This window comes from Phyllostomus discolor, chromosome 9, assembly GCF_004126475.2.
Source record: "Phyllostomus discolor isolate MPI-MPIP mPhyDis1 chromosome 9, mPhyDis1.pri.v3, whole genome shotgun sequence".
NCBI lineage: Eukaryota > Metazoa > Chordata > Mammalia > Chiroptera > Phyllostomidae > Phyllostomus > Phyllostomus discolor.
In genome coordinates, this window is record NC_040911.2 from 93786427 (window position 1) to 93809928 (window position 23502).

Sequence of the window (23502 nt, forward strand, 5' to 3'; positions counted from 1 at the left end):
TTAATTAGCATGTGTGCTAATTCGGAATGGAGAGCGCTGAGCATTAAGAGGGAGGGGGTGAGTAACCCTTCTCTTTCCTTGTGTCTCCCTCTCAAGAGGGAGTCCCAGCACCTGCCAGGAACCTCTGAGCCACGCCAAGGCTGCCTCCTGAATCCCTCCCTGCTCCACTGTCCCCGATGCAGGCCCACTGTCCCATCCCAGCTCGGACACCCCCGTCACCATCTGGGCTGGTGCAGAAGTCTCTGATCTGGTCTCCCTGCTTCTGTCTGCCCGCTCTGGCCCATTCACCAGCTGGTTCCCTCCCACACAGCAGCCAGGAGGCTTTCTGAAATGCAAACCTGACTCCACTTCTGCCCCGTGTAGAGCCCCTCAAAGTGAGGAAGCCCAGAAGATGAGTGGCTGGTGGAGGACATTCAGGTCACCAGAGGCACACAGGGGCCGCTGGCTTCAGCCCATCTCTAGGCGTGTGGGGACGGGAGAGGCATCCTTGGCAGAAGGAACAGCAAAGGCAAAGAGTCAGGCACACGCAGTGTGGGCACCACCAGGGAGGAGCGAGAGGAGGAGGAGAGGCTGGGAGGAGGCAGGAGCCCGGCCATGCCACGCTGCGAAGGCTTGGAGTTGAGCGGGGGGCTGGGCGGGCAGGTCCCACGTAGGAGCTCGAATCCATGCACCTGGCCTGGAGCTTGGGGAGGTTGCCCCTCTGGGGCCCAGAGCTCCCAGGTCTACCTGGCTCATTCCTTTGACACTTACTGAGTGCCCGCTGTGTGCCAGGTGTGGGGGCTGGACACCGGGAAAATGACCCTGAGCAAAACAGGTCCTCTCCTTCACAGGTGGAGCACACAACCAGATCCGTTCACATGGGAGGGAGAATGGATAATTGCAATTATAACAAGGTCAATAAGAATAATCATAACAAGGTGCCATGAGAGGCAATAACTGGGGACCCTGGTTTAGGTAGGGGTGCCAGCAAAGGCTTCCTGGAGGTGGTGACGTTGGAGCTGAGTTCTGGAAAGTGAGTAGGGGTCTAGGAGAGCCCCTGGCAGTGGCCTGGGGTGGGGCACTAGGCTGGTAATAGGAAAGAGGGGCCTGGGTGTGGGGAGCTAGAGGAGAAATAACGCCCTGTCTCTGAACCCAAGCCCTGGGACTGGCACCTGAAGGTGCACTTGAGCCAGACATGACGTTTCCAGGCTTCATTTCATCAGGATTCACTCGTCTCCTTTCTCGTTTATTCTGTCAGTTTATTGAGCCCCTACTGTGTACCCGGCACTCTCCTAAGCTCTGAGCTGAGGACAGTCCCTGATCCCTGGGGCTTAAGTTCCAGTGCGGTAGACAGGCAGACAGTGAGGTTCCTGGTGCTTTGCCATGGTTTTTGTCAAACGGTTCCCCAAGAGTTCAGCAGGAGTCAAAACAGGACAGGTAGGCTGTGCCGACTCCCTGTGTGGTGACAACAACTGTTCCTTCTGGGCACTGTATCCCTGCGGGCCGGCCCAGCCCACACTGCGCCCGCTGCCCTCAGCAATGCGGAGAGCTCAGATTCCGGGGTCGGGTCGGGCGGGCAGGCCCTGGGGTTGGGGTCCTGGTGCTGCTCCAGATGAGCTGCAGACAGGGAGCAATGGGCTTCACCTCCCTGGGGCTCCATCTGCTCATCTGTAAAGTGGAAGGACAGTGTCTACCTCCCAGGACCGTGGACAAGGTTGCTTGAGTCAGAGCTGAGAACATGGCCTGTGGGTGTCACAGCCAGGCTGGGGCCCATCGGTTCTGTGGTTAAGGTCCCCGTGGGGGCACGACTGAGACAGGAACACCCACCCTCCACCACTGCGCTTTGCCCTTAGCACCTGAATAGAAAGTTATCCTTTGCCACCTGCCTCCTGCCCCACTTGTCCCCTCACGGTCCCAGGGGAGCTTCCAGGAGAGGTCATCGACCTGGTTGTGTCTGTATTCCCCCCATCCCGTTCACTCTGGCCTCTGCCCCCCCTCCCCCCACTATGAAACTGCTCCACTCAGGGCCCTGGTGGCCTGCTCATTGCCAAGTCCTTGGGGCACGTGCTGCCTTTATCATACTTGACATTCGGCTGTGTTAGACCCGCCTTCTTCCCGAAACTCTCTTCCTGCTCTGCTCCCTTGATGTGACTGTGTGACTTTCATGCTCCTGGTGTCCTCCACTGCTCAGACCACCTCTTCCTGATCCCTTGCAGGCCCCTCCTGCACCCGTCTCTCTGTCCCATTCCCACTGTCGTGGCTGGGGACCCCTGGGGGCTCCAGGTCAGTTTCCACTGCGTGCCCCCTCCTCCAAGCACCAGACCGTGTAACAGACCATCCCCACCTGCAAAGCCCCAGCTCAGCCTGTTCACAGCTGCCTGCCCCTCCCACCTGGCTGGACATGTCTCTTCGTCCCTGTGACCAGCCTGGGACCATCCTCCGTGATCCGGTGTCCTCCTCGACCACCAGTTCTAAATCCTGACTCTCCCAGGGCACCTCTCAGGCTCACCTCTTACTTTGCATCTACCTGAATCTCCAGCCATGGCTGCGCCACGTCTCACCTGGGAGCTGCCACCTGGCCCATAGCAGCTAAACTGGCCTTTCTAAAATTCAGTCTCCATGCTGCCTAAAACCCTTCTGGATTCCCAGCGGCCCTCAGGATAAAGTCCAGGTGTCTTCACCTGGCACTCAAGGTCCTGCCCAGCCTGCCTAGCGCCTGGTTCTCTAAGCTCCCCCTCCCCCTTCCTGCCCCCGTCTGCCATCCTTCACACCAGCCAGACGGAGGCCTGTCTGGATCCCCAGTCTGCATCGAACCACCTCACGGTGGCCTGTGGCTTCCCTTCCAGTGCTTGTCACCACTGTGACGACATGGTGATTGCAACGAGCTAGGGAAGGGCCCCGAGGTGGCAGTGCCCGAGGTGGCAGCGTGCTTGGTTTCAGGGACAGGAAGGGGGTGAGCGAGCTGGTGTGGAGGGAAGAAGGAGCAGAGGGGGAGGACAGAGAGGTACCAGGTGGGGGAGGGGGCAGGGGTGGTTCCAGGGGTCTGTGGTTTAGTAAGGACTTAGGCTTCTCCTCGAAGTGCAGTAGGGAGCTAGTGCAGGCTCTGAGCAGAGAAGCGAGAGCATGCCAGGGATGGGAAGCCTAAGGACCACAGCCCTTACCCCAACCTGAGCAGAAATCTCGCACCCCGAACCAGTGTCTCCGCACTCAGGGTTCGCAAACCTCTCTTCAAACACACCGCCAGCCAGAAGGGGACAAATGGCTTTGCGTTTACAGCCTTCCCTGCCGGCACCCTCGTGCTCATAACAAGATGATCAGTGTAACCAGCAGCGGGGCTGTAGCTTTAAAGGATAAATTAGTCTGACGCTTAACTCAATAATTAAAACTGGGATGGCGCTTGGCCTGCAGGGATAATGTACTATTATTATAGTCGTTTGTTTCAATTAAATGCTTGCTGATCTTACTCGAGCAGCTGGGCACCTGTGCACCGTAGCTATTACTCTGAACAAGACATCTCAAATTTCAGGCGGAATTTGTCAGCGTGCAAAGGATGTCTCGCCAGGCATGAAAGTTCATTAGAAATACTTACTGACGAGGAGTCCAGACGAGGGACAGGCACTGGGGGAGGCTTCCTATTGGCTTTCTTTTCTCCGCTTTCGTGCTGGAATTTTTCTTTCTAAAAGGACATACTTTTCAAATAGTTGCCTCTTCAAGCCCAGGGAAGCCTCAGAGAGCAGTGTACCCCTGGGAAGGTTGTTGTGGGGGCACCTGGGGTACAGTGGACTGAATAAGCCCCCCGATATGTCCCCCACGTCCTAATCCCCCCAGCCTAGGAGTGTGTTACCTTACATAGCAAAAAGGACTTTGCAGATGAGATTAAGCTGAAAATCTTGAGATGGGGGATTACCCTGGGTGACGTGGGTGGGCTCGGGGACGTGACCACAACTCCTCATACGAGGGGTGTTGGGGCGTCCAGCACGTGGAGGAGCTGACGTGCTGAGGGAAGCAGAGAAAGAAAAGGCCACGTCCTGCGAAGCCACGAGACAACACGTGAGAACAGCATCCATCCTCCAGCCTCCAAAAAATACAAGAGGAAAGAGTCTCCCTGGGAGGCCTGTGAGGTTGAATTTGGACTTCCGGCCCGAAGAACTGGGACCTAAGGAGTCCATGTTCTTGTAAGCCAGTCTTTGTGCCCACGTGCTGCAGCAGCCCCGGGGAGCTGACACGCAGAGCCTCCGCTGCTTCTCGGAGTCCAGGGACTCTCCTTAGGGCCCTGGGCAACTTTTCCCAGGGAGGCGGTTCTGCTGCGATCCTGGAACTGCCCTCAGTCTGCCTAGGAACTGTCTTCATCTGCCTAAAGCCTGCAGCCAGCTGCTTCGCACCTCCGCCTCTGCCAGACACACCGGCCCGGCCCTCCGGGTCCTAACGCCCTGTGATGGCCCTTCGTCCTCATCTCCCACTCCTCCTGACACTCCAGCTGTGCCAGGTCATGACGGGCAGCTTGCAGAGCTCGTCATGCCGCCTGTGGTAGTCGGTGTTGTTTACAGAAACAGAACTGATAGGATGGATGGATGGATAGATGGATGGATAGATAGATAGGCAGATATTAGAAGGAACTGGCTCACATGATCATGGAGGCTGAGAAGCCCCAAGATCTCCAGTCAGTGAGCTGGAGACCCAGGAGAGCTGACTCTGTGGGTCCAGCCTGAGGGCAGGAGAAGACCGGTGTCCCAGCAGTCAGGCAGAAGAAGTTCCCTCTTATGCTGCTTTTTCGTTCTAGTCAAGTCTTCAACTGATTAGATGAGGCCCACCCACACTGGGGAGAGCAATCTGCTTTACTCAGTCCTTTGATGCAACTGTTAAACTCACCCAGAAACGCCCTTGCAGACACACCCAAAGTAGTGTCTGACCACGTGTCGCCAACCGTGGCTCAGTCAAGTTGACGCAGAAAATGAACCATCACCTTGCTCCAGGCCTCTCTGCCCTTGCACGTGCTCCTGCTCCAGGGAGTGCCCTCCACACTCCTGCTTATCTTCTGCAAACTTCTCTTTCAAGAGTCGGCACAGAATGTTCTCCCGGGGAAAGGCTTTCTGGATCTCCGGGCCTCGGGAGGGCCCCCTTCTGCCTGGCCCAGGTCCCTCTGATCCCCTGTGCTACTGCACTGGTTCAAACTACGAGGGCGCACCTCCGCCTCTTCCATCAGACTGCGCACTCAGATCTGGCACTTCCGGTCTGACCTTGGTCTCCTCCATCTAGCCCAGGATCTCAGGCATAACAGCCCTCGGGGAAGGTTTTTGGAATGAATGAGTGAGTGAATGAGTAACAGGAGCCATCTGGGGGACCCGGGAGGACTAGAGAAGTAAAACGACCTGGGGTGGTTCTGGTGAGGACAGTGCAAGGTGGAGGCCCCGTCAAGGACATGATGGGGAGGCTCAAGACAGCAGACAATGCTCAGATTGGGAGGACAGCAGCCAACTGCCCTACCTCTGTCCCCAGCCCGGGCCTTTCTGATTTTAAAGGGAGGCTGCAGTGTGAGTCCCAGCCAGATCCCAGCTGGTGGCCGGGGTGGGGCGTGGCCAGGGACAGCGCACCTGGTGATAAGAGTGCCTGAGGGCGGACCTCGATTTGAATCCCAGCTCTAAAGACCCAGGGCGTGCTACTTCCCTTTCTGAACCGCAGCTTCCTCCTCTGTAAAATGTTGATACCAAACCCACCTTCCTCCCGTGCCCGGGTGAGAAGGAAAGTGGTCAGAAATCAGTGCCCGGCAGTTGGTAGCTGCCCGATACAGGGTAGCGCTTCTACCAGTCTTTCTTTCATGGAACAGCATTCGACTGACACAAGAGATGGCAATCCATGGCCATGGGCCAAATCTGGCCCTCTGCTTGTTTTTGTAAATAAAGTTTTATTGGCACACAGCCCCACCAGTTCATTTACATATTGCCTATGGCTGAATTTTGTGTTACAACAGCAGAGTTGAGTAGTTATGACAGAGACCATCTGGACCCCAATGCCTAAAATACTGTATTTTATATATGGACCTTTATAGAAGTTTGCCAGTAATGACTGAATTAATAAATGTAACCAATGTTTATGAAGCACCCCTGTCATTTTTATTGCCATTGGGGCTTTCCTCCTGGTTTTCGTCTTCTCCCATATTCCAGAAACTTCCATTGTTTATGACCTCTTCTCGAGTCTATTTGAGATTCGGTTCAAGCTCATACCTTCAGCAAGTTCATGAGGGAGTGAAGGAAAGGAAATCTACTATGTGCCAGGCTCTATATCAAGTTATCTTGCCCTTGGACCCTCACAGCTGCCCCGTGAGAGCAGGTTCATGACCTTTCGCCCGTTATCAGAGTCCGTAAGATCCATGTGGGTGCAGTGAAAAGATATCAGTCTTGGGACAGAGCCAGGACTCTGATTTGTTCACTTCCTAGCTGTGTGACCTTGGGAAAGTCACTTACCCTCTCTGAGTTTTAGCGTCTTTATTGTAAAATGGGGGCGGTGATAGAGTTATGCCAAAGATTTGTTCAGGAAGTGCCTAGCGCATAGTGAGCCTCACTAAATCTAACAGTGAGTGTTATTATTACTATTTTTAGCATCCTCTATAAGACAGGGCGGTTACCTCTTAGAAACAGCTGTTCTGAGGCTGTGGAAGGGATTGTAAAGCGCTGGTCCATGGCTTCATGGTTTTCCTGTGGGATCCGATCGAGCTGGGAGATGAGGGGGAAGTGTCCGGACCCTCGGGGGCTGAGGCAGGGGCTTCCATGAGGGAACTCCGCGAGCCTCCAGGAGACATTTGGGGCCACCGGCAGAGTGCGAGGGGTGCTCAGTGCCATCGCGCGCCTGCCCCAGGGGAAGCAGGCAAGTGTGGGAAGGGCCTGGCATTCGAACCAGTGGTGCAAGCAGTGAAAACAGCAAACCTGGACTTAGTGTCTGAGCACTGTTGTTGTCGCGGTATGAAACGTGCTGCGACTGTCAAAATGATTGAAATAAGTTATTTAATGAAAAAAATAATCGGTGGGACATAAACCACCGATGGGAGAAAAATTAAAAGCTTAATTTTTTTTTTTTTTTTTTTTTTGCTTAAGGACTCAGAGCTGTAGTACGATGGCATAAAAATCCCTGGATGAAACTTGGTCAGCAAAGGGGAGGTGCGGGGCATCCAGGAAGCAAAAAAAAAATAAGCCACAATGTCTATGAACAAACACTGTCTTTAAAATAAATGTGAATGGATGCGTTTTCCTAATTTTTAAACAATATTGTTATATATACTTTGACAACTATTTTCCTTACTTATCCTTATTTATTCTTCTATCGTTTTATTGTGTACTTTCTGTTGGGGTGTGTGTGTGTGCTGTCTTTGCTACGAGGTAAAGGAAACACGAGAAAAAAAACAGATGCACACAAGACTGAGTCCCACCGGCCCATGAACTCCTCCGGGGCTGTCGGTCCCGCAGGGCAAACGCGGTGTTCTGTCCCAAGTCTGGGTCAAAGGAGGACGTGGAAGAGCCAACAATGCCACACCGGCTGCGGTCCCCCCCGACTCCGCCCCGTTCTGTTGCCGTAAACACTTCGCATCCCCCCATATTTTCAGGAAAAGAGGCAGCTGGGGAGTTTCTCCTACCAGGAGTGGCATCCTCTCCTCCCTTCCTTTTTCCATCCTTTAACAAATGTTTTGAAAATGCTGACCTTCTGTGTCCCGGGCACTACCTAAGACACTTGTAATACAATAGTGAATGAGCCTTCTACTCATGGAGGGGAAGAGAGACGATAAACAGACAAAATAATTGCAGCTTGAAAGAATGATGGGAACCAGCTACGATGACAGAAAGCAGTGGTCGGGGGTCAGGATCTTTAGACAAAGTGGTCAGGGACGGTGTCTCTGAGGCCGTGGCATTCAAGTTAAGACCTGAAAGATGAGGAACCCTGTGTAGAGAACTGAATTAGAACTACAACTCAAAATTCACAGGGGAGCAACAGTAATAAATCTTTAAAAATCAGAGAAAGAAATCAATAGAGATTAAAATGATATTAAAGAAATAGAAAACAGAGAAGGAGTAGGGTGAACGAGAAATTTCAGATTAGCCCTGGCTGGTGTGGCAAAGTGGACTGAGTGCTGGCCTGTGAACCAGAAGGTTGCCAGTTTGAGTCCCAGTCCAGGCATTTGCCTGGGTTGCTGGCCAGGTGCCCATTGGGGAGCGTGTGAGAGACAACCAATCAATGTATCTGTCACACACTGATGTTTCTCCCCCCCTTCCCCTCTCTCTCTGAGAAGTAAATAAATAAATCTTTAAAAAAATATTCAGATTTGATTCTTTTGAGGAGAAAAAAATATCCCACATCATAAAATAGAAAACCCATGAGCTTGCCTAATGAAGAAAAAGTGAGTGAAAAACACAGGTACTTGACATGAGAAATTAGAAAGAGAAAATAACCACAGATGCAGAGAAAATAAAAATAATTGAAAGAATATGCAAAGCGGTATGCCTTACTGAACAGTGTATCTATATATAACATTTAAAGAAAAAGTATGCGCTATTCTAAATGTGTACTTAGTATGAGAAATGCCTGTATGTAAAAATCGGTAGCTTTCTTATACTCCAAAAATAACCAGTTAGAAAATATCCTAGCAAATAGTTAATAAGGAAACTACTGAGCTACAGGAAGAGAAATGCAAAACTTTACTGAAGGATTTATTTACCCTCTGCATTTAACAAACCCTTATACGACATTGGACTTACTATGTGCTAGGCACATTTAATCTTGAACAGTCCTAGAAGGTAGGTTTAACTCTTACCCGCATATTTCAGATGAAGAACCAAGGCACAGAGAGGTTAAGTCACTTGGCCGGAGTCACCCAGCTTGTAAGTGGCTGAACCAGGACTCAAAACACAGTTGGCTTCCAGCACCTGTGCTCTTTGCCCTCACGTGGCCTAGTGAAGAAAAGCAGAGACATGCCGAGTTCCAGGAGGGAAGGCTCAGTATTGTAGAAGGATCCATTCTCAGCTGGCCTGAGCTCTCCAGCCAGGCCTGAAATCCTGAACATGTCTGTCCATGTCGAATGGCAACAGAATGGCAAACTCCCAAGGTGCCAGGTCTCCCCACAGGCGCCCTGAACCCTGCAGGGCTGGGAGTGGTGGGGGCACTCACCTGTCAGGGATCCAGGGGGAAACCGCAGGTCAGAACGAGGGAGCCGTCACCTTCCGCTTCTCACCGACATGCCCTCCCCGGGGCCCCGCAATGCGCATGTGATGGGGCACCGGATGGGTCCTCTCTAACTGAACATGCCCTGCCCTCTCCTCTCTCAGATCCAGGAGATGGTCCACTCGGAGGTCGCTGCCTACGACTCGGGCCGCCCAGGGCCCCTGCTGGGCCGCCCCGCGATGCTGGCCAGCCACATGAGCGCCCTCAGCCAGTCCCCGCTCATCTCTCAGATGGGCCTCCGGAGCGGCCTCGCCCACGGCTCCCCGTCGCCCCCAGGGAGCAAGTCGGCCACCCCTTCTCCCTCCAGCTCTACTCAGGAGGAGGAGTCAGAAGCACATTTCAAGGTAGGTGTGAGAGCCCAGATGCAAGTCTTAGGATGCCCTCCCGTCAGCGGGGTAGACAGGCATCGCCTACCTCTAGAGAAGACTCACAGGGTATGACCGTACCCTTTGCTGGAAAACAAGGAAGGAGAAAATTCTGGAAAAGAGTGAAGTCTTATTCCCGAATGGCCAGGGGGTCATTCCAGTGACATGGATGGCATAGGCAACCTCAGGGTCACGTCTCAAGGCCACCATGGCCTTTTAGGAGAAAATATTCTGACAACGATGCGTGGTCCAGCAGAGGGCGCCCCTGGGTAGCACGGACCTCAGTTGGGGCTCTAAAAATGACCCCTCTGCTGGAGGCGGGGGTGGTCCAGCTTCTTTAAGCACACATCAGGGTGAGCTGTCCAGGCTCTGGCCCTTTCCCGACACTGACCAAATCTCCCTTTCTGTCGGAGAGCATCCTCCTTAACTGGGGCGGAAAACAGAGGCCCAGGAGGGCCAGGGATGGACATGCTTATTGGGAATCTCCCCATGAGCTGGTGGCAGAATCACGTCTTGAGCCCACAGCTCCTGGCCCTCTTTCCTCTTTATGAGGGCCTCCCACCTCTTCCACGGGGTGGCCCCGCAGAGGCCTGGGCAGTGGCCATGGCACCTGCGCCATCTAGCAGAGACCCTGACTGGGGTGGGCGCCCCTGGTCCTGGTCCAGCCCCATCACCATGGTAACTTGGTCTCCACCACAGACCAGGCAGGGGTGGCTTTTAATTTAATTTTTCATTTAGAAAACACTTCTCCAACAGTTCCCATGGGCCAGTGTTCTAAGCACATAATGAGTATTAATGCATGTAATCCTCACCACAACTCTCTGGGGAAGGTGCCATTATCGTCTCCCACTGGCAGATGGGGAAACTGAGGCACGGAGCAGTTACGTGACTTTATTCTGATTCATTCTTCATTATCAATCAGGAGATTTTTATACTCCGTAAGGGTTAACTTGGGGGAAAGGTGACGGAGATGTAAACGACTTTTGCCTGATCACAAGGTGAATTAATGTTTCCCTGTAGAGATACGAATGACTTGTGTCCAATAGAAGAGATAAAATTAAGCCCTAAAAGTGATAGTTGTATTACCCCGTGGGGCATCAACCAGTTTCTCTACCTATTTCTTTGAATCGGCTCTACCATCATGCTGAGTGTCATTAATGAGTTAAAGGAAAAAAACCAGGACTCCCACCTAGGAGGGGTGTGTGTGGGGGGGTGTGTGTCTGCCTGTCTGTCTGGTCTGCCTGTCCTTTGCCTCCCCTGCCTAGGGAACAGTTAGCCCAACTGTGTGGCCACAGCTGTCCGTGTTCCTGGCTTGGCCAGTGTCCGTGTGTGAGCAGGGCCTGACCCAGGGTGGGGGGTGCGGGGGGGTGGGGGGGAGCCTGCTGAGGAGAGAGCTCAGCTCTGCCCGAGGCTGGGGTGGGTCCACCTTGGCAGGGGTCTCTGGCGTCTCAGGTTTTCTGACTCCTGTCACCTGGGCAGATGTCAGGGGAGAAGAGACCCTCAGCTGACCCAGGAAAAAAGGCCAAGAACCCAAAGAAGAAGAAGAAGAAGGACCCCAATGAGCCGCAGAAGCCGGTGTCAGCCTACGCGCTCTTCTTCAGAGACACCCAGGCCGCCATCAAGGGACAGAACCCCAGCGCCACCTTCGGGGACGTGTCCAAAATCGTGGCCTCCATGTGGGACAGCTTGGGAGAGGAGCAGAAGCAGGTGAGTCTCCATCCCTTTCTGGGCTACCCCCCACCCCACCCCAGGCTTTGGGGTCCCAGAGCCAGCAACAGACTTGGAAGGTCGAGAACCAGGCCCAGCCTCTACCACTGGAGGCTCCCGCAGAGTCCTGGCTGGGCTCAGTTCGCCCATCTGTAAGATGGGAAGTCAGGTCCCTCGTGATCTGCTGTTCTCCAGCTGCGTTCCCCAGTGACTGAACCATTCTGGGCCTCTGCTTCTTCCTTTGTTTGTTAAATGAGAACATCTCAGTCCGTCTTGTCCCCCACCCAACTCCCAAAGTCTGGGTTCCAGACCGGAGCTTTCCTGTCCCACTGACCCTGTGCCCGCGGCCCAGTCTCGGGGGCCTCCCAGGGAAAGATGGAGTAGAAATAGCTCACAGGCGAAAGCCAGCTCGCAGTGGTGTGACCTCCAGCTGACCACGTAACCCCTCCCCACGCTGCTCATGTTTTGGATCTTTCAGGCCTACAAGAGGAAGACCGAAGCGGCGAAAAAGGAATACCTGAAGGCTCTGGCAGCCTACCGGGCCAGCCTGGTCTCCAAGGTAACCGCTGGACTCCTAGGCACAGTGGGACCACCGAGGGGCAGAGCAGGCACTGAGGCTCATGGGAAAGGACAATACTGTGGTCATTTCTCCAGTGCACCTACTGCGTGCCGGCCTCACACCGGCCTCTTTACATGTATCTTGTTTCATTTCATTCTTCTAACGAGAACCCAAGCCTCAGAGAGGTTAAGCATCTTACCTCAAATTATCCAGCATGTCAGGCGGCTGTACGAGGAGTCAAACCTAGTCTGGCCACTCTGCAAATCTGGCCTGTGGTCCTGACCGCACCACCTGCCTCATTGGCCAACACCAGCAGCGAGGAGGCTCAGGGTGGCCGTGGCCAGGTGGCCCTGGTGGGGCAGGGTGCTGTCTGGGCTGTTACAGAGGACATGGCGTCTGCGTTAGACCGTAAAGGGCCAGGCAGAGAGGGCGCTGCACGTCACGGGTGCCACCCGTGCAAAGGCACAGCGGCTGGGGAGGAGCATGCACAGAAGGCCTGGGCCCTGTTGGTGGTCTGCAGAACCGCCCAGTCTCACAGCCCAGTTTCCGGCCTCGCCATCTTCTCCGGGGTGACCAGTGTCTGTCTCCTTCCAGAGCTCCCCGGACCAGGGCGAGACCAAGAGCACTCAGGCCAACCCGCCAGCCAAAATGCTGCCGCCCAGACAGCCCGTGTACGCCATGCCAGGCCTGGCCTCCCTCCTGACACCCTCCGACCTGCAGGCCTTCCGCAGCGGGGCCACCCCTGCCAGCCTCGCCCGGACGCTGGGCTCCAAGTCACTGCTGCCAGGCCTCAGCGCGTCCCCGCCGCCACCACCCTCCTTCCCGCTCAGCCCCCCGTTGCACCAGCAGCTGCCGCTGCCCCCCCACGCCCAGGGCGCCCTCCTCAGCCCGCCTGTCAGCATGTCCCCCGCCCCCCAGCCTCCTGTCCTGCCCACCCCCATGGCACTCCAGGTGCAGCTGGCTATGAGCCCTTCACCTCCGGGGCCACAGGTGAGCAGGGCTGAGGAGGCACGGCCCTTCTGGGACCCCTTGTGGAGAGGGAGGCCGCTTGGGGTTTTAAATTCGCTTCCTGCCACTCGCCAGCTGTGTGGCCTCAGCCCAGGTGCCTGACCTCTCTGAGCTTCAGCTACCGCGTCAATGAACTGGGTCCGGAACACCTGGTCTGAGACGTCCTGGCTGCAGCAAAGAGTAGACAAGTTGCCAGACAGATTGTTCAGATTCTTAGCATGTTCCAGGCCCTCTATCTCTCATCCTCTGTCTGCTGCTGTCCAGCCTGCGGGGCTGAGGCCACTGTGGCCACTGCGGCCTCTGCTCGGTCAGCCCGCCCCCGGCTGTCCCCAGAGCCCTCGAGGCCTGGCCCCACTAACGCTCCCACAGACACTCTTCCCGGACTTGCATGAGGTCCCTCAGCCCACTAACTCCATTGTACAGATTGGGAAACCGAGTCTCCAAAAAGGAAAGGCACTGAGAGCAAACTCTTTCACCCCCTGCTGCTGCTAGGACAGCGCAGACTTTTTCAAATGGGGGGAAGGAGGAAGCATTGCAGACCGAGCGGAGATCGTGTGTGAGCCCGAAGAGGAGCCTCGTGAACACCTCGGGCGCACCCAGTCCCCGTCCCCGCTCACTGCCTGACACAGGCGCCCCCTTCTGTCTCCTCTGCTCACCCGCCTCCCCCTTCCCCTCGGCAGGACTTCCCTCACATCTCCGAGTTCCCCAGCGGCTCCGGACCCCGCTCTCCCGGCCCATCCAACCCCACGAACAGCGGAGACTGGGACAGCAGTTACCCCAGCGGGGAGTGTGGCATCAGCACCTGTAGGTCAGTCGTCACCCCAGCCACGTTGGGGGTGGACTAGTCGTGGGGTGAGGGCGTGGGAAAGAGCTGGGAGGGAGAATTAGGTGGACACGGGACCACATTCGCTGCCGGGCCGGCTGCTCCAGCCCCAGCTGGCGGCTCCCCGCTCCTCTCCCTGCGGAGACAACCGGTGACAGCGAGCGCGCAGACAGGCCCGCGCCCCCCTGCTGACGTGCCGGGGAGAGGGCAGACTCAGCTCGGCGGGGCCTGTCCCCCCCACGCCCCAGCAGATACAGAGGATCCCACTGGGGCCCTTCCCCGAAGTCAGGGTACGGGGGCGGGGTCTCCGATGGACCGTCACGGCAGGTCCGGGCTTCCCCCACAGGGAGCTCAGGCCGCAACAGCGCCCTCTTCTGTGCGTTAGGTTTTGAGACATCACGACACAGAGCACGTTAGTCTCACGGGTACGGCGTGATGACTCGGTATGTGCACATGGATTGAAGCGATCGCCGTAATAGGTCCAGTGGACACCGCCTCTGCACATAGCTGCCGGGTTTTGTCCTTAGTGGGAACTGTTAGGAGTTACTCTCTCAGCGACTTTCAAACACGCAGTACGGTGTTGTCCACCAGTGGCCGTGCGGGATGTCACACCCGAGGACCCATGGTGCCTTTTGGCCGCTGGGAGTCTGTGCCTTTTCACCCCCTCCCCCGTTGTGCCCGCGCCAGCCCCTGCCTCGGGCGGCCCCCAGCCTGTTCTCTGTAGTTCTGAGCTGGGGCTTTTTGTGCCGGTGGGGACGGGGGTGGGGGAGGGGGAGGGGGTATGTCTAGATTCCAGGGAGAAGTGAGATCATGTACCGTACCTGTGTTTCCCTGTCTGACTCATCTCGCTTAGTATAAGGCCTTCGAGGGTCATCTGTGTTTTCACAAACGAGCGCCCTATGTTAAAAACATAAAAGAAAGCGCCCGCCCCCCTTAATTCTGTTTGAGATTTACAAAACAAACACTGACTAAAAAAAAAAAAAATTACCGGGGAGGGGGAAGGGGGGAGGTGGAGGTGGAGGATGATATGGGGGGAGTAAATGGTGATGGAAAAAATAAAATAAAACAGAATTTTTAAAAACGTATTATACTAAATAAATAAATATTCACCTGTAAAAACTGAAAAAGGAAGAAAATAGTGCCCTGAGAGAGAGTGGTTAGAAGGGTGGACACACTGCTGCCACCTGCTGGCCGCACTGAGGACATGGCGGCCCCCTGCCGGGACTCCCGGAGGGGTGTTTGGTTGTGCCAGTGGGGGAGACAGGGAGGGGCCGGCACAGCCCCTCATTCATCCTCAGGGGCAGCCGCGTCCGGGGTGGGGGCGAAGGGCCAGTGAGCAGCTACCCCGCTGCTCCTGGGGCCCTGTGTCATCCAGACCCCTGAGGGCCCGTGACGCCAGCGGCGGTGGGGCCACATCAGCTCTGACAGCCCCTCCTCTCTCCCGCAGCCTGCTCCCCAGGGATAAATCTCTCTACCTCACCTAATCCCGCCTCCCCTCTCCTCCCTGAGGCTGCTGGAGGGGCCCAGAGCAGAAAAGAAGAAGCCTTGGCAGGAAGCAGGGCGCCCACGAAGAGAGAGCAGTGACACGCTGACGCCCCACGGCTGAGTCTCTCCCTCGACCTCTCGCCAGACTCCGCAGAGGCAGCCCCACGCCCACCGCCAGCCCAAAGAACCTGCAGGAGACTGCCGCCCCCTGACCTGCTTGCTCCGGGGTTCCTGTGGACCCTGCTCCTCGTCCTGCACACCGAACCCTGAGCCTGGACCTCTGGCCCCGGCCCAGGCTCACGTGGGCTGCTCCTCCTGGAGGGGTTGCTTAGCAACGGAAACCCACCCCCCAGATGCACGGGCGGGGACCAGCCCAGCCACAGTTGTGCAAACGTGGTTGTCCGGTGTGAACAAGAGATTATGACATCTTGAACTGTTGGCTCCGTGTAAGTAGTTGACTCCGTGTTTTAGAACTGTGCTGAAGACATCTGTAAGATTATTTTGTGGGGGAAAGAAGTAGTTTCCTTTAAGGTAAAAAAAAAAAAAGCATTTTATATGACCCTTAGCACACGTTTTTTAAGTTTGATCTGAAGGGAGACTCGCGCAGAGCTGGCGGCTGCCCGGCCGCCCCATCGTCCGCACGGCCGGGGACCTGGACGCTCTCAGCCGCACTTGGGGGGCTCTTTCTCCCCACCCCCTGCCCGTCTGTCTCACACGGCCAGTGACGGCTTCCATCTGTCCGCGGAGAGGACCGGAGGACAGGCGTGCGGTGTGTCGGGAAGCGTGCGTGGTGTGGGGTTTGGTTTGGGTTTGGGTTCTTGGTGTTGTCTGCAGCTGTTTCCCGGCCCGGCCAGCGTCTGGCTCAGTGCCCAGTGCTTCTCTCACACGTCTTTATAATAAAACTTCTGAAAAGTCGGACACGCGCCGTCTGCCTCTTCCTGTGCTTCGTGAGCCGGGGCGGCCAGGCCTCCCGGAGAGTGGCACCTGGGGGGGCAGCACCTTTGCCAGGGGAGCGCCCCTGATGGCACTCGTGGGACATCGGGTCCAGTGTCGCCTGCCACGGGGCCGCCCCCGGGGGTCTGCCAGTGAGGGGGGCCTCTCTGGCCTCGGAGCTGCCCTCTGTGAAGGAGGAAGACAAGGGCGCAGACACTTAGGGTTCTTGTGGCAGTTGGAAAGGGCTCGACATGGGCGCTGGCCACACAGGGAGTGACACTTTGAAAAAAAAAAAAAGGAGTAATGATTTTGTCCCTCTTGACCGTACCTGGAAAAAGGACCAGTTTCCTGGCATGGAGGAGCTGGAAAGAGGCTGCCGCTGCCGGGCCCGTGACCCAGCTATTTTGAGGGGACCTAGGAGCCGCATCTGTCAGGCAGCTCCTGGCCCTTTGGTCCTCCAAGCATGCAACCCCCACTTCAGCCCCGGGAGGGGGTGCACTTTCTCCGTGAGCAGTTTCCTCCCTGGGGGGCATTTTGTAGTCCACGCTGGAAAAAGAGAGATGGAAACCAAACCAACGGGCAAAACCAGCGCGCTCTCGTGTTGGGAGCACGGTTCCAACCTGAAGCGTAGATGTTTCATGGGGTGACAGTCTCCTTCCCACGAGGAGCTTGCCAGGAGCACAGGGAAAACCCAGACGGCATGATGCTCAGCCCCTGCTTCTTCTACGTTGGGGAACACAGCATCGCCGGGGCCCCTCCCCACCCCTGAGCAGCCCAGACTACCAGGGCGTGAGGCCGCAGGTTCCTGCATTGGGGGCAGAGGCCCCACCTGCCCCCTCGGCCCGCACCAGGAGCTCCGGAGTCCTTTGCAGAGGCCCACGTGCCAAAGCCGGCCTCTCAGCCGCAGGGACACTCAGAGGCACCCACACAGGGTCTAAATACTTTGCCTCGAGATGGCAGGGGATTGCCTAGTGGGTGCCTCCTGTGGCCCCAGAGAGTGGGGGTGGAGCCAGCGGTCAGCAGAAGGTACAAAGAAGGCTGGTTTCGGGGCCCACTGTAGTGGGTGCTGCTGGCTCCTTGCCCAGACCCCGTTGTTGGCCAGCGTCCGTCCCCCAGCTCCTGAGTGTCAGCTGTTCACTCTTCACAGCCGCGCACTTTGTCCCAGCCATTGCCCTTGTCCAGGAAGTGATGCCTCATCCCCCCAGAGCTGCTCCCAGCTAGTGACCGAATAACGGAGCAGCCAGCTCTGTGGCACCGAGCACATTGCTGTGCTCCCCAGGGGCGGGCCAGGGCAGGCCTGCAGCTGCAGCAGCATCCTCGGGCAGCCCCTGCCCCATGGCCCCCCTGCCCTCTGAGTGTACCCCTCCCCATAACTCACACTAACAAAGCCCGCCTTGGGCGGGGCCCTGCCTGTTTCCAGGGAGACAAACTCGTGATGCCCGCTGAGCAGGGTGGGGCCCCATCAGTAGTGTTCCTAGTTCACTGGCTCCGCCCAACCTGCAAATGCAGGACCTACAGCCCATGAAACCAACCCAAAGCTGCCCAGGGGGCAGTCGGGGTTCCCATGTGTTCACCAAGGAGTCCTCTCCCTGGGGACAGTCTGTGGCGTGCTTTCCTGGCCACCCTGCGACGGCGATGGCTGCAGCCCGAGAGCCCCAGCAGGCCCAGGGCCACAGCCGCCGTGAAGGCACCGAGACCTCTGCCACAGACGCCGCACCCGGCCCGAAGCTGCTCCTGAGCTGCTCCCGGAGCTGCCACCCTGGGTTCCACAAGTTCACCAAGGGCCGGGTGCCGCTGTCGCCGTGGCACCCCCCGGTCTGCCAAGGCCAGGCTGTGGTCTGGGCCCGCCACACCTGAAGCCGCATGGTGGCGCCCGGACCCTGGGCAGAGCCCTGGCATTGCGAGGAGCCCCGGGTCCTGCCTGCAGCCCGCCCGCTGTCCCTGGAGCCGGCCTAGGGACCGGAACCCCCTGCCCTTCCCGGCTGAAGGGCACCTGCTTCGATTCTCCAGCTCACAGGTCCCCCCACAACCGCACTGGGGTCCTCCCGGGAGGCACAGCGGGCAAAGGCCGAGCTGCCCGCCCCAGAAGGAAGGCGTGTGTAGTCCTAACACCGCCCGGCCGTAATCGCGCCCACACGAACTTCCACGACCAGGAAGCTTGCGAGGACTCACACGCAGAAAAGATCTGACGTGCTACCACAGATTCAGAATATTTTTTTAATTGCCCAACACATCGGTTGTTACTTAGCTCTGGTCCCCAAATTGCCTGCAACTAACAACCCCAAGCCCAGCAGATGCTGGAGGGCGAGCTCTCATGCAGAGGGGGCTGTGTGGGCGGTGCTAGGAAGGGAGGGAAGGAGGGAGGTGGGCTCGGGCACAGCCCCCCCTGGGGAATGCCGAGTCTGCTGCTGCACGTTGGGTGACCTTGGGCAGCTTCCTACCTCTCCGTCTCCTCATATGTAACGTGGGGACAGTAAGAGTCCCCTTTTCAAAGGGTTGCTGTAACCACGAGTGAGCACACAGAAAGGGTGCAGAGCAGTAACTGTTACTGTTGTTACTTAGTCTCCACACCGGAAGGGAAAGTTTCTCGTGCTTAGTCAGGATGCGCTAGGGTCTGCCGCAGTAACAACTCCTGACATCTCGGCGGCTTTAACACGGAGTTTACTTCTGGCTCACTCTGCCGACCGCACGGGCACCGGGTGCCCCCAGGGCACCGTGAGTGTCACACTGCCCCTGGGGGACGGGGCAGAGTCTGGCCGAGTACTGGGCAGAGGGCCAGGCAAGAGAGAAGGGACATGGAGGTTGGCTGGGATCTGGCTCTTCCCCTCGGCGACGGACTGAGTTGTGTCCCCCTCAAAATTCACGTGTTGCAGTCTTCTCCCCCAAAGGGATGGGACCTGGAGGTGGGGCCTTGGGGAGGCGGCCGGGTTGAGATGAAGTCGTGACTGTGGGTCCTCATGATGGCGTTGATGCTCTTATAAGAAGAGACACCAGGCAACTTGTCTCTCTCTGTCTGTCCATCCGTCTCTCCATCTGTTTCCCTGTCACGTGAGGACACAGGGAGGAGACAGCTACCTGCCACCTGAGTTCTCGCCAGAAGCCGGCGGCACCTCGACCTTGGACATCCAGCCTCCAGAACTGTGAGGCAGTTTCTGTCGGGGAAGCCCCGGTTGGTGGTATCTTTTCAGGCCCCCTGAGCTGCCTAGTGTCCCCTCAGGATGAGCACGGGCTCAGAGGGGACAGGGAGAGGGAGGCAGGACCCCAGGAGCGGGAGCCGCAGGGCCCGGCAGGGCTCAGCAGTGAGAAAGCGTGCCCGTGGGGCCTGACACAGCAGTTCCACGCTGCTTTACGACAGCAATTAGCATCTGCACGGGAGGAAGAACGTGAATGTCCAAGGTCCTTGACTTCGATTTTAAAACTTCAGCACTGCAGGCGCGGAGTTTAAAAAGTCCACTGACTGGACCGTGCAGCTCCCCACGACACGGCTGTCCTCCGCTGTCCCCAACTCCCTCCAGCTCGCACCGCACACTCAGCTCTTTTAGCTCTTTCCTGTTATTTAACAAATAAGCCTGCATGTACTGCCGTTGCTTGACTCAACCCACTTGTAAATATTACGCATGCACTGCCTTTGTCCCCCAGCCACGGAGCACCTGGACACTTCCGGAGGGCCTGCTCCGGGTCAGGCGTTTTTCAGGCCAAGTCCGTTTCGTTTCTCACACCCACACTCTGGAGCAGCTGCCACAGGCCCCACGGTACAGGTGGGGAGACAGAGAGAGGCGCAGGGAGATGGAAGAACCGGTCCCAGGACAAGCCAGCGGCAGAGTCAGACTCCGCCCCCAAGCCTGCCGGCCTCCTCGCTCACAGCTGGGGCTCACACTCGGACCCTCACGCTCCTCAGCCTCAGCACTACACCCGTCTGGGGCTGGGTAATTCTTTTCTGGGGCGGGGGGGGGGGAGGCCCTGTCCGGTGCACCGTGGGAAGTTTAATGGTGTCACGGGCCCATACCTGCTAGATGACAGTAGCACCCCTGCTCCCAGATATGAGAATCAAAAATCTGCCCGGACATTGCCAAATGACCTCTAGAAGGAAAGCCACCCCAGTTGAGAACCACTGATGTATCAGAACCCTTGGCTGGATTTTCGGTTGCTGCATGAGGCCGGGAAGGAGGGCTTTGCCTTGCGGAGTCCCGCTCTGGCTGGTGCCCTCCCTACAGGGTTCAGTGGGGTCCGTGGAGCCAAGCAGACACGCCACCTGGAGTGCGCCACCTTTCTGCACCACGCTGCACTTTCCAGGGCCTGTGTGGGCTTGTGGCCAGTTCTCTTGGCTGCTGGAGTGTGCATTCCCACCCCTGAGAGGTGGCCAAGGGTGTCATCCAGTGCAGAGGGAGGTGGACAGAGCTGGACGTGCAACCTAGGTGGACCCCAGGCCCCGCCACTGCAGCAAGGCTGTGTGGGGGTGGGGGGGGGAGGCCCTGCTGCTGCAGGAGGGGTGTCAGAGGGGGGAAGGAAGGGTGGTGGACTCTTGAGGGGGGGCTCCCTTTGTATCCTGGACTCACCTGCAGATATTAGGGCCGGCCTGCCCCCGCCCCCAGCTGCTGCTGTCACTGGGGAGATGTGGTTGTAGGTCACACATCAGTCTGAAGAGTCTAGTCACTTGTTTTTGTGGAAAAAAGGTATTGAGTGCTCATACCCCTCTCTCTTTGCTTCCTCTTCTCCCGATCTCCCACGGAAGCTCCAAAACAAGTGTGGCTAAGTCCACATTCCACGTTGACATGATCGCTATGGAAACGAATGTTTACTGCTGGCACGTTGTGTTCTTTCATTATATTTTCCCTTGAACAAATGTTTGTGTCTTGTTCTTCGTGTGTTTAATTTCCCCCCTGTCCCTCATTTGTCCCCAAACCTCACAGAACTAGGAACTCACTCTGCCTGCACAGTCAGACACTCGGTGCCCCAGTGTCTACTTGCTCTCTCTCCCAACCCCACCCCCCAAGCCCCGCCCCCCCTTCCCCACCGCCTTACCGCCGGCTCCTGAAGCCTCCTTTTGAGGTTACTTAGCAAATTCCCTTGCTTGTCCCTGTGGGAGGGTCTCCTTCTTTCTGGATCCCATTGACTCCCCGTTCTCGTTCTGCTCCTCTGTTGCGGCGGAACACATTTGCCAGTAGCTTTCCGAGAAAACATAGATGGGAAAATCGGGGACCTGCCAACATTTTTATTCTCCCCTGACAGTTGGTTGACAGTTGGACCGGGGGAGACCTCGGGGTCTTCTTCCGCCAGTTCTGAAGGCGCAGCCTCACTGCCTCCTACCTTCCAGCACGGCTGCTGAAAGATTGGATTTTTCACTTTTTTGTATGTCACTTGGATTCTCCCCTTTCTCAGGTAGCTTTGAGGTTTTCTCTTTGTGGGCTATGTCTTGAAATCGCACAGTGATGTACATGTAGGTGGGTCTTTTCCCCGGTCCTGGCCCTGGGTGGACCCTTCCAATCTGAAGACCGCCAGGGGGCTCTTCCACCAACTCTCGTCTTACTCCTGGGCCAATGTGCCGAGGGCTGTGGGTAAGTGGAGAGCATCTGCCCAGCCTAAGAGCATTCAAGTTCAGTGTGTTTTAAAGCACCATGCTGGCCAAAACACGTTTGCCAGCCGGGTGCAGCCTCTGAGCCCTCCACGGGAGATATGGTTAAGACTACGGGCTTCAAAGACAAACAGATAGACAGATGTGGCTTTGAACCTTAGCTTCTTATCTGTAAGATGCAGTTTCCAGTGACAGAAACGTTGTAAGGGACATATGAAATAATGCAATGAAAGCTCTTAGTGCAGGGCATGGCAGGTCGCAAGTGTTTAACTTGTAATAGCTGTTATTATTGTGGTGAGTCAGGAGTGGCGGTGACGAATTTTTTTTAAAGCCCCCCCCCCCATGAGATCACTCACGTTCGGGGCTGTGGCGCCACCTGGGGGTCATAATGAAGAACTGCAGTGTAGCGGGTCCAACAGAATGGTTAGGAGCCAAGGTGGGCTTTAGGGTCAAACAGAAATCGGTATTCATCATCCCAGAGAAGGGAGACAGGGAGGTTTGAGGTGTTAAGGGAAAGAGATAGGATTCAAAACGGTGACCTGATTTCCTAGCTACTTCCCCGAACTGTACTGCTGTTACACCACCACATCAGTGTCTGACCCACGGCCCCCTGACACCATCAAGATCACGGCTCCCTTTCTCCTGGAGGGCCGGCCAGCAAGACAGGGGCAGAGGGAGGGAGGGAGTCAGCCTCCACAGAATTTCTGTACAAAAAAAAATCAAGAACCTATTTCCATTTCAGCATATGTGCAAGCTGGGGCTGTACAGCTTGGGTGTCGTTTTTATTTTGAGTTACATGTTCCAAGTGCGCCATGTAATTTTTTTCAGGCTTGAGGCTTCCAAAGGTCGTGTGTGATCGGGCTGGTTTTCTGTTGCATGCAGCCAAAAGCGCCTCTCACAGCACAGCCAGATCCTCTGTGGGCCCATTGGAGATCATGAAAATTCCCTTCCTGCCACAAATCCCAAATCTGTATCCCACAGGTCCAGGGCCCCTCCTTGTGTCTTCCCGGGAAGAGTCCTGCTGAGACCCCAAGCCAGTGGCCAGTGGTCATAGTCCCCGGCAAGGCCCACATGGTGGTTTTAAGTTCTGCTGTGGCAGAAGACACCTTACGTGAAGTCGGACTTGGCGGAGGACCAGGCAAAATGCCTGGAGCTGTTGTTATTGGCCTGGACTGGAAGAGACAAGAGCCAGGCTGTGCTGCATCTGAGCCACGAGGGGGCGCCCGACTCCAGCCAATCTTACCTGACTCCCAGGTTCCTACCGGGACTCAGGAATGAGCCTAATTGTGAAACCATCCCAGGTGATTCTAATACAGCCACCCTGCTGCCCCTAACCCGTCACTCCCACTTTACACACGCACGCGTGCGCGTGTGCACACACAAACACAGCCAGTCTGCAGACCAGCCAACTGGGCCGGCTGCTCACCCACTTCTTGTGAAGTATATTATCAAAGCCCTGGGGGTTAGAACTCTCTCCCCCCACCCCTCTCCCTCCAATCCATCCTTCTTCCTGGTGATCTTTGGATCATTCTGGGGCTTGGAAAACCTTCTTATCACCCATAAGACACCTCGTTCCATCCTCGCAACCACACTAGCTGTGAACAAGGCAATGGGCACCGATTACAGCCTCCTTGGCAGAAGAGGAAACTGAGGCACAGACAGATGGAATGATTGACGTACAGCAAGTCAGTGGCGGCACTGGGGAAGGAACCAGGTCGCCTGACCACTGAATCGTCCTGGACTTGCCTGAATTCGAGCCTACCGATGTGTTACAGGGTGCAGCCCGGAGCGGGGGCCCCAAATAGGGATTTGTAATGGGGTCCAGAACTCAAGGTGTCCAGGAAACATTAGAAAAATATACAGGGTG

The 23502-nt window shown here is 56.4% G+C and overlaps 1 protein-coding gene across 4 annotated transcripts in view; it reads left to right on the forward strand.

Annotated features, from left to right (window-relative positions):
- The window catches only part of TOX2 (TOX high mobility group box family member 2), a 108561-nt gene extending 92510 nt beyond the window's left edge, over nt 1-16051 (forward strand). For all 4 annotated transcript variants that reach the window (XM_028524195.2, XM_036009859.1, XM_036009858.1 and 1 more), the window contains 6 exons: nt 9288-9527; nt 11028-11255; nt 11734-11814; nt 12409-12804; nt 13503-13630; nt 15093-16051. In XM_028524195.2, coding sequence (XP_028379996.1) covers nt 9288-9527; nt 11028-11255; nt 11734-11814; nt 12409-12804; nt 13503-13630; nt 15093-15129 — 1110 coding nt within the window. In that variant the 3' untranslated portion in view covers nt 15130-16051. The remainder of the gene's footprint in view (nt 1-9287; nt 9528-11027; nt 11256-11733; nt 11815-12408; nt 12805-13502; nt 13631-15092) is intronic.
- Nucleotides 16052-23502: the final 7451 nt, after the last annotated feature.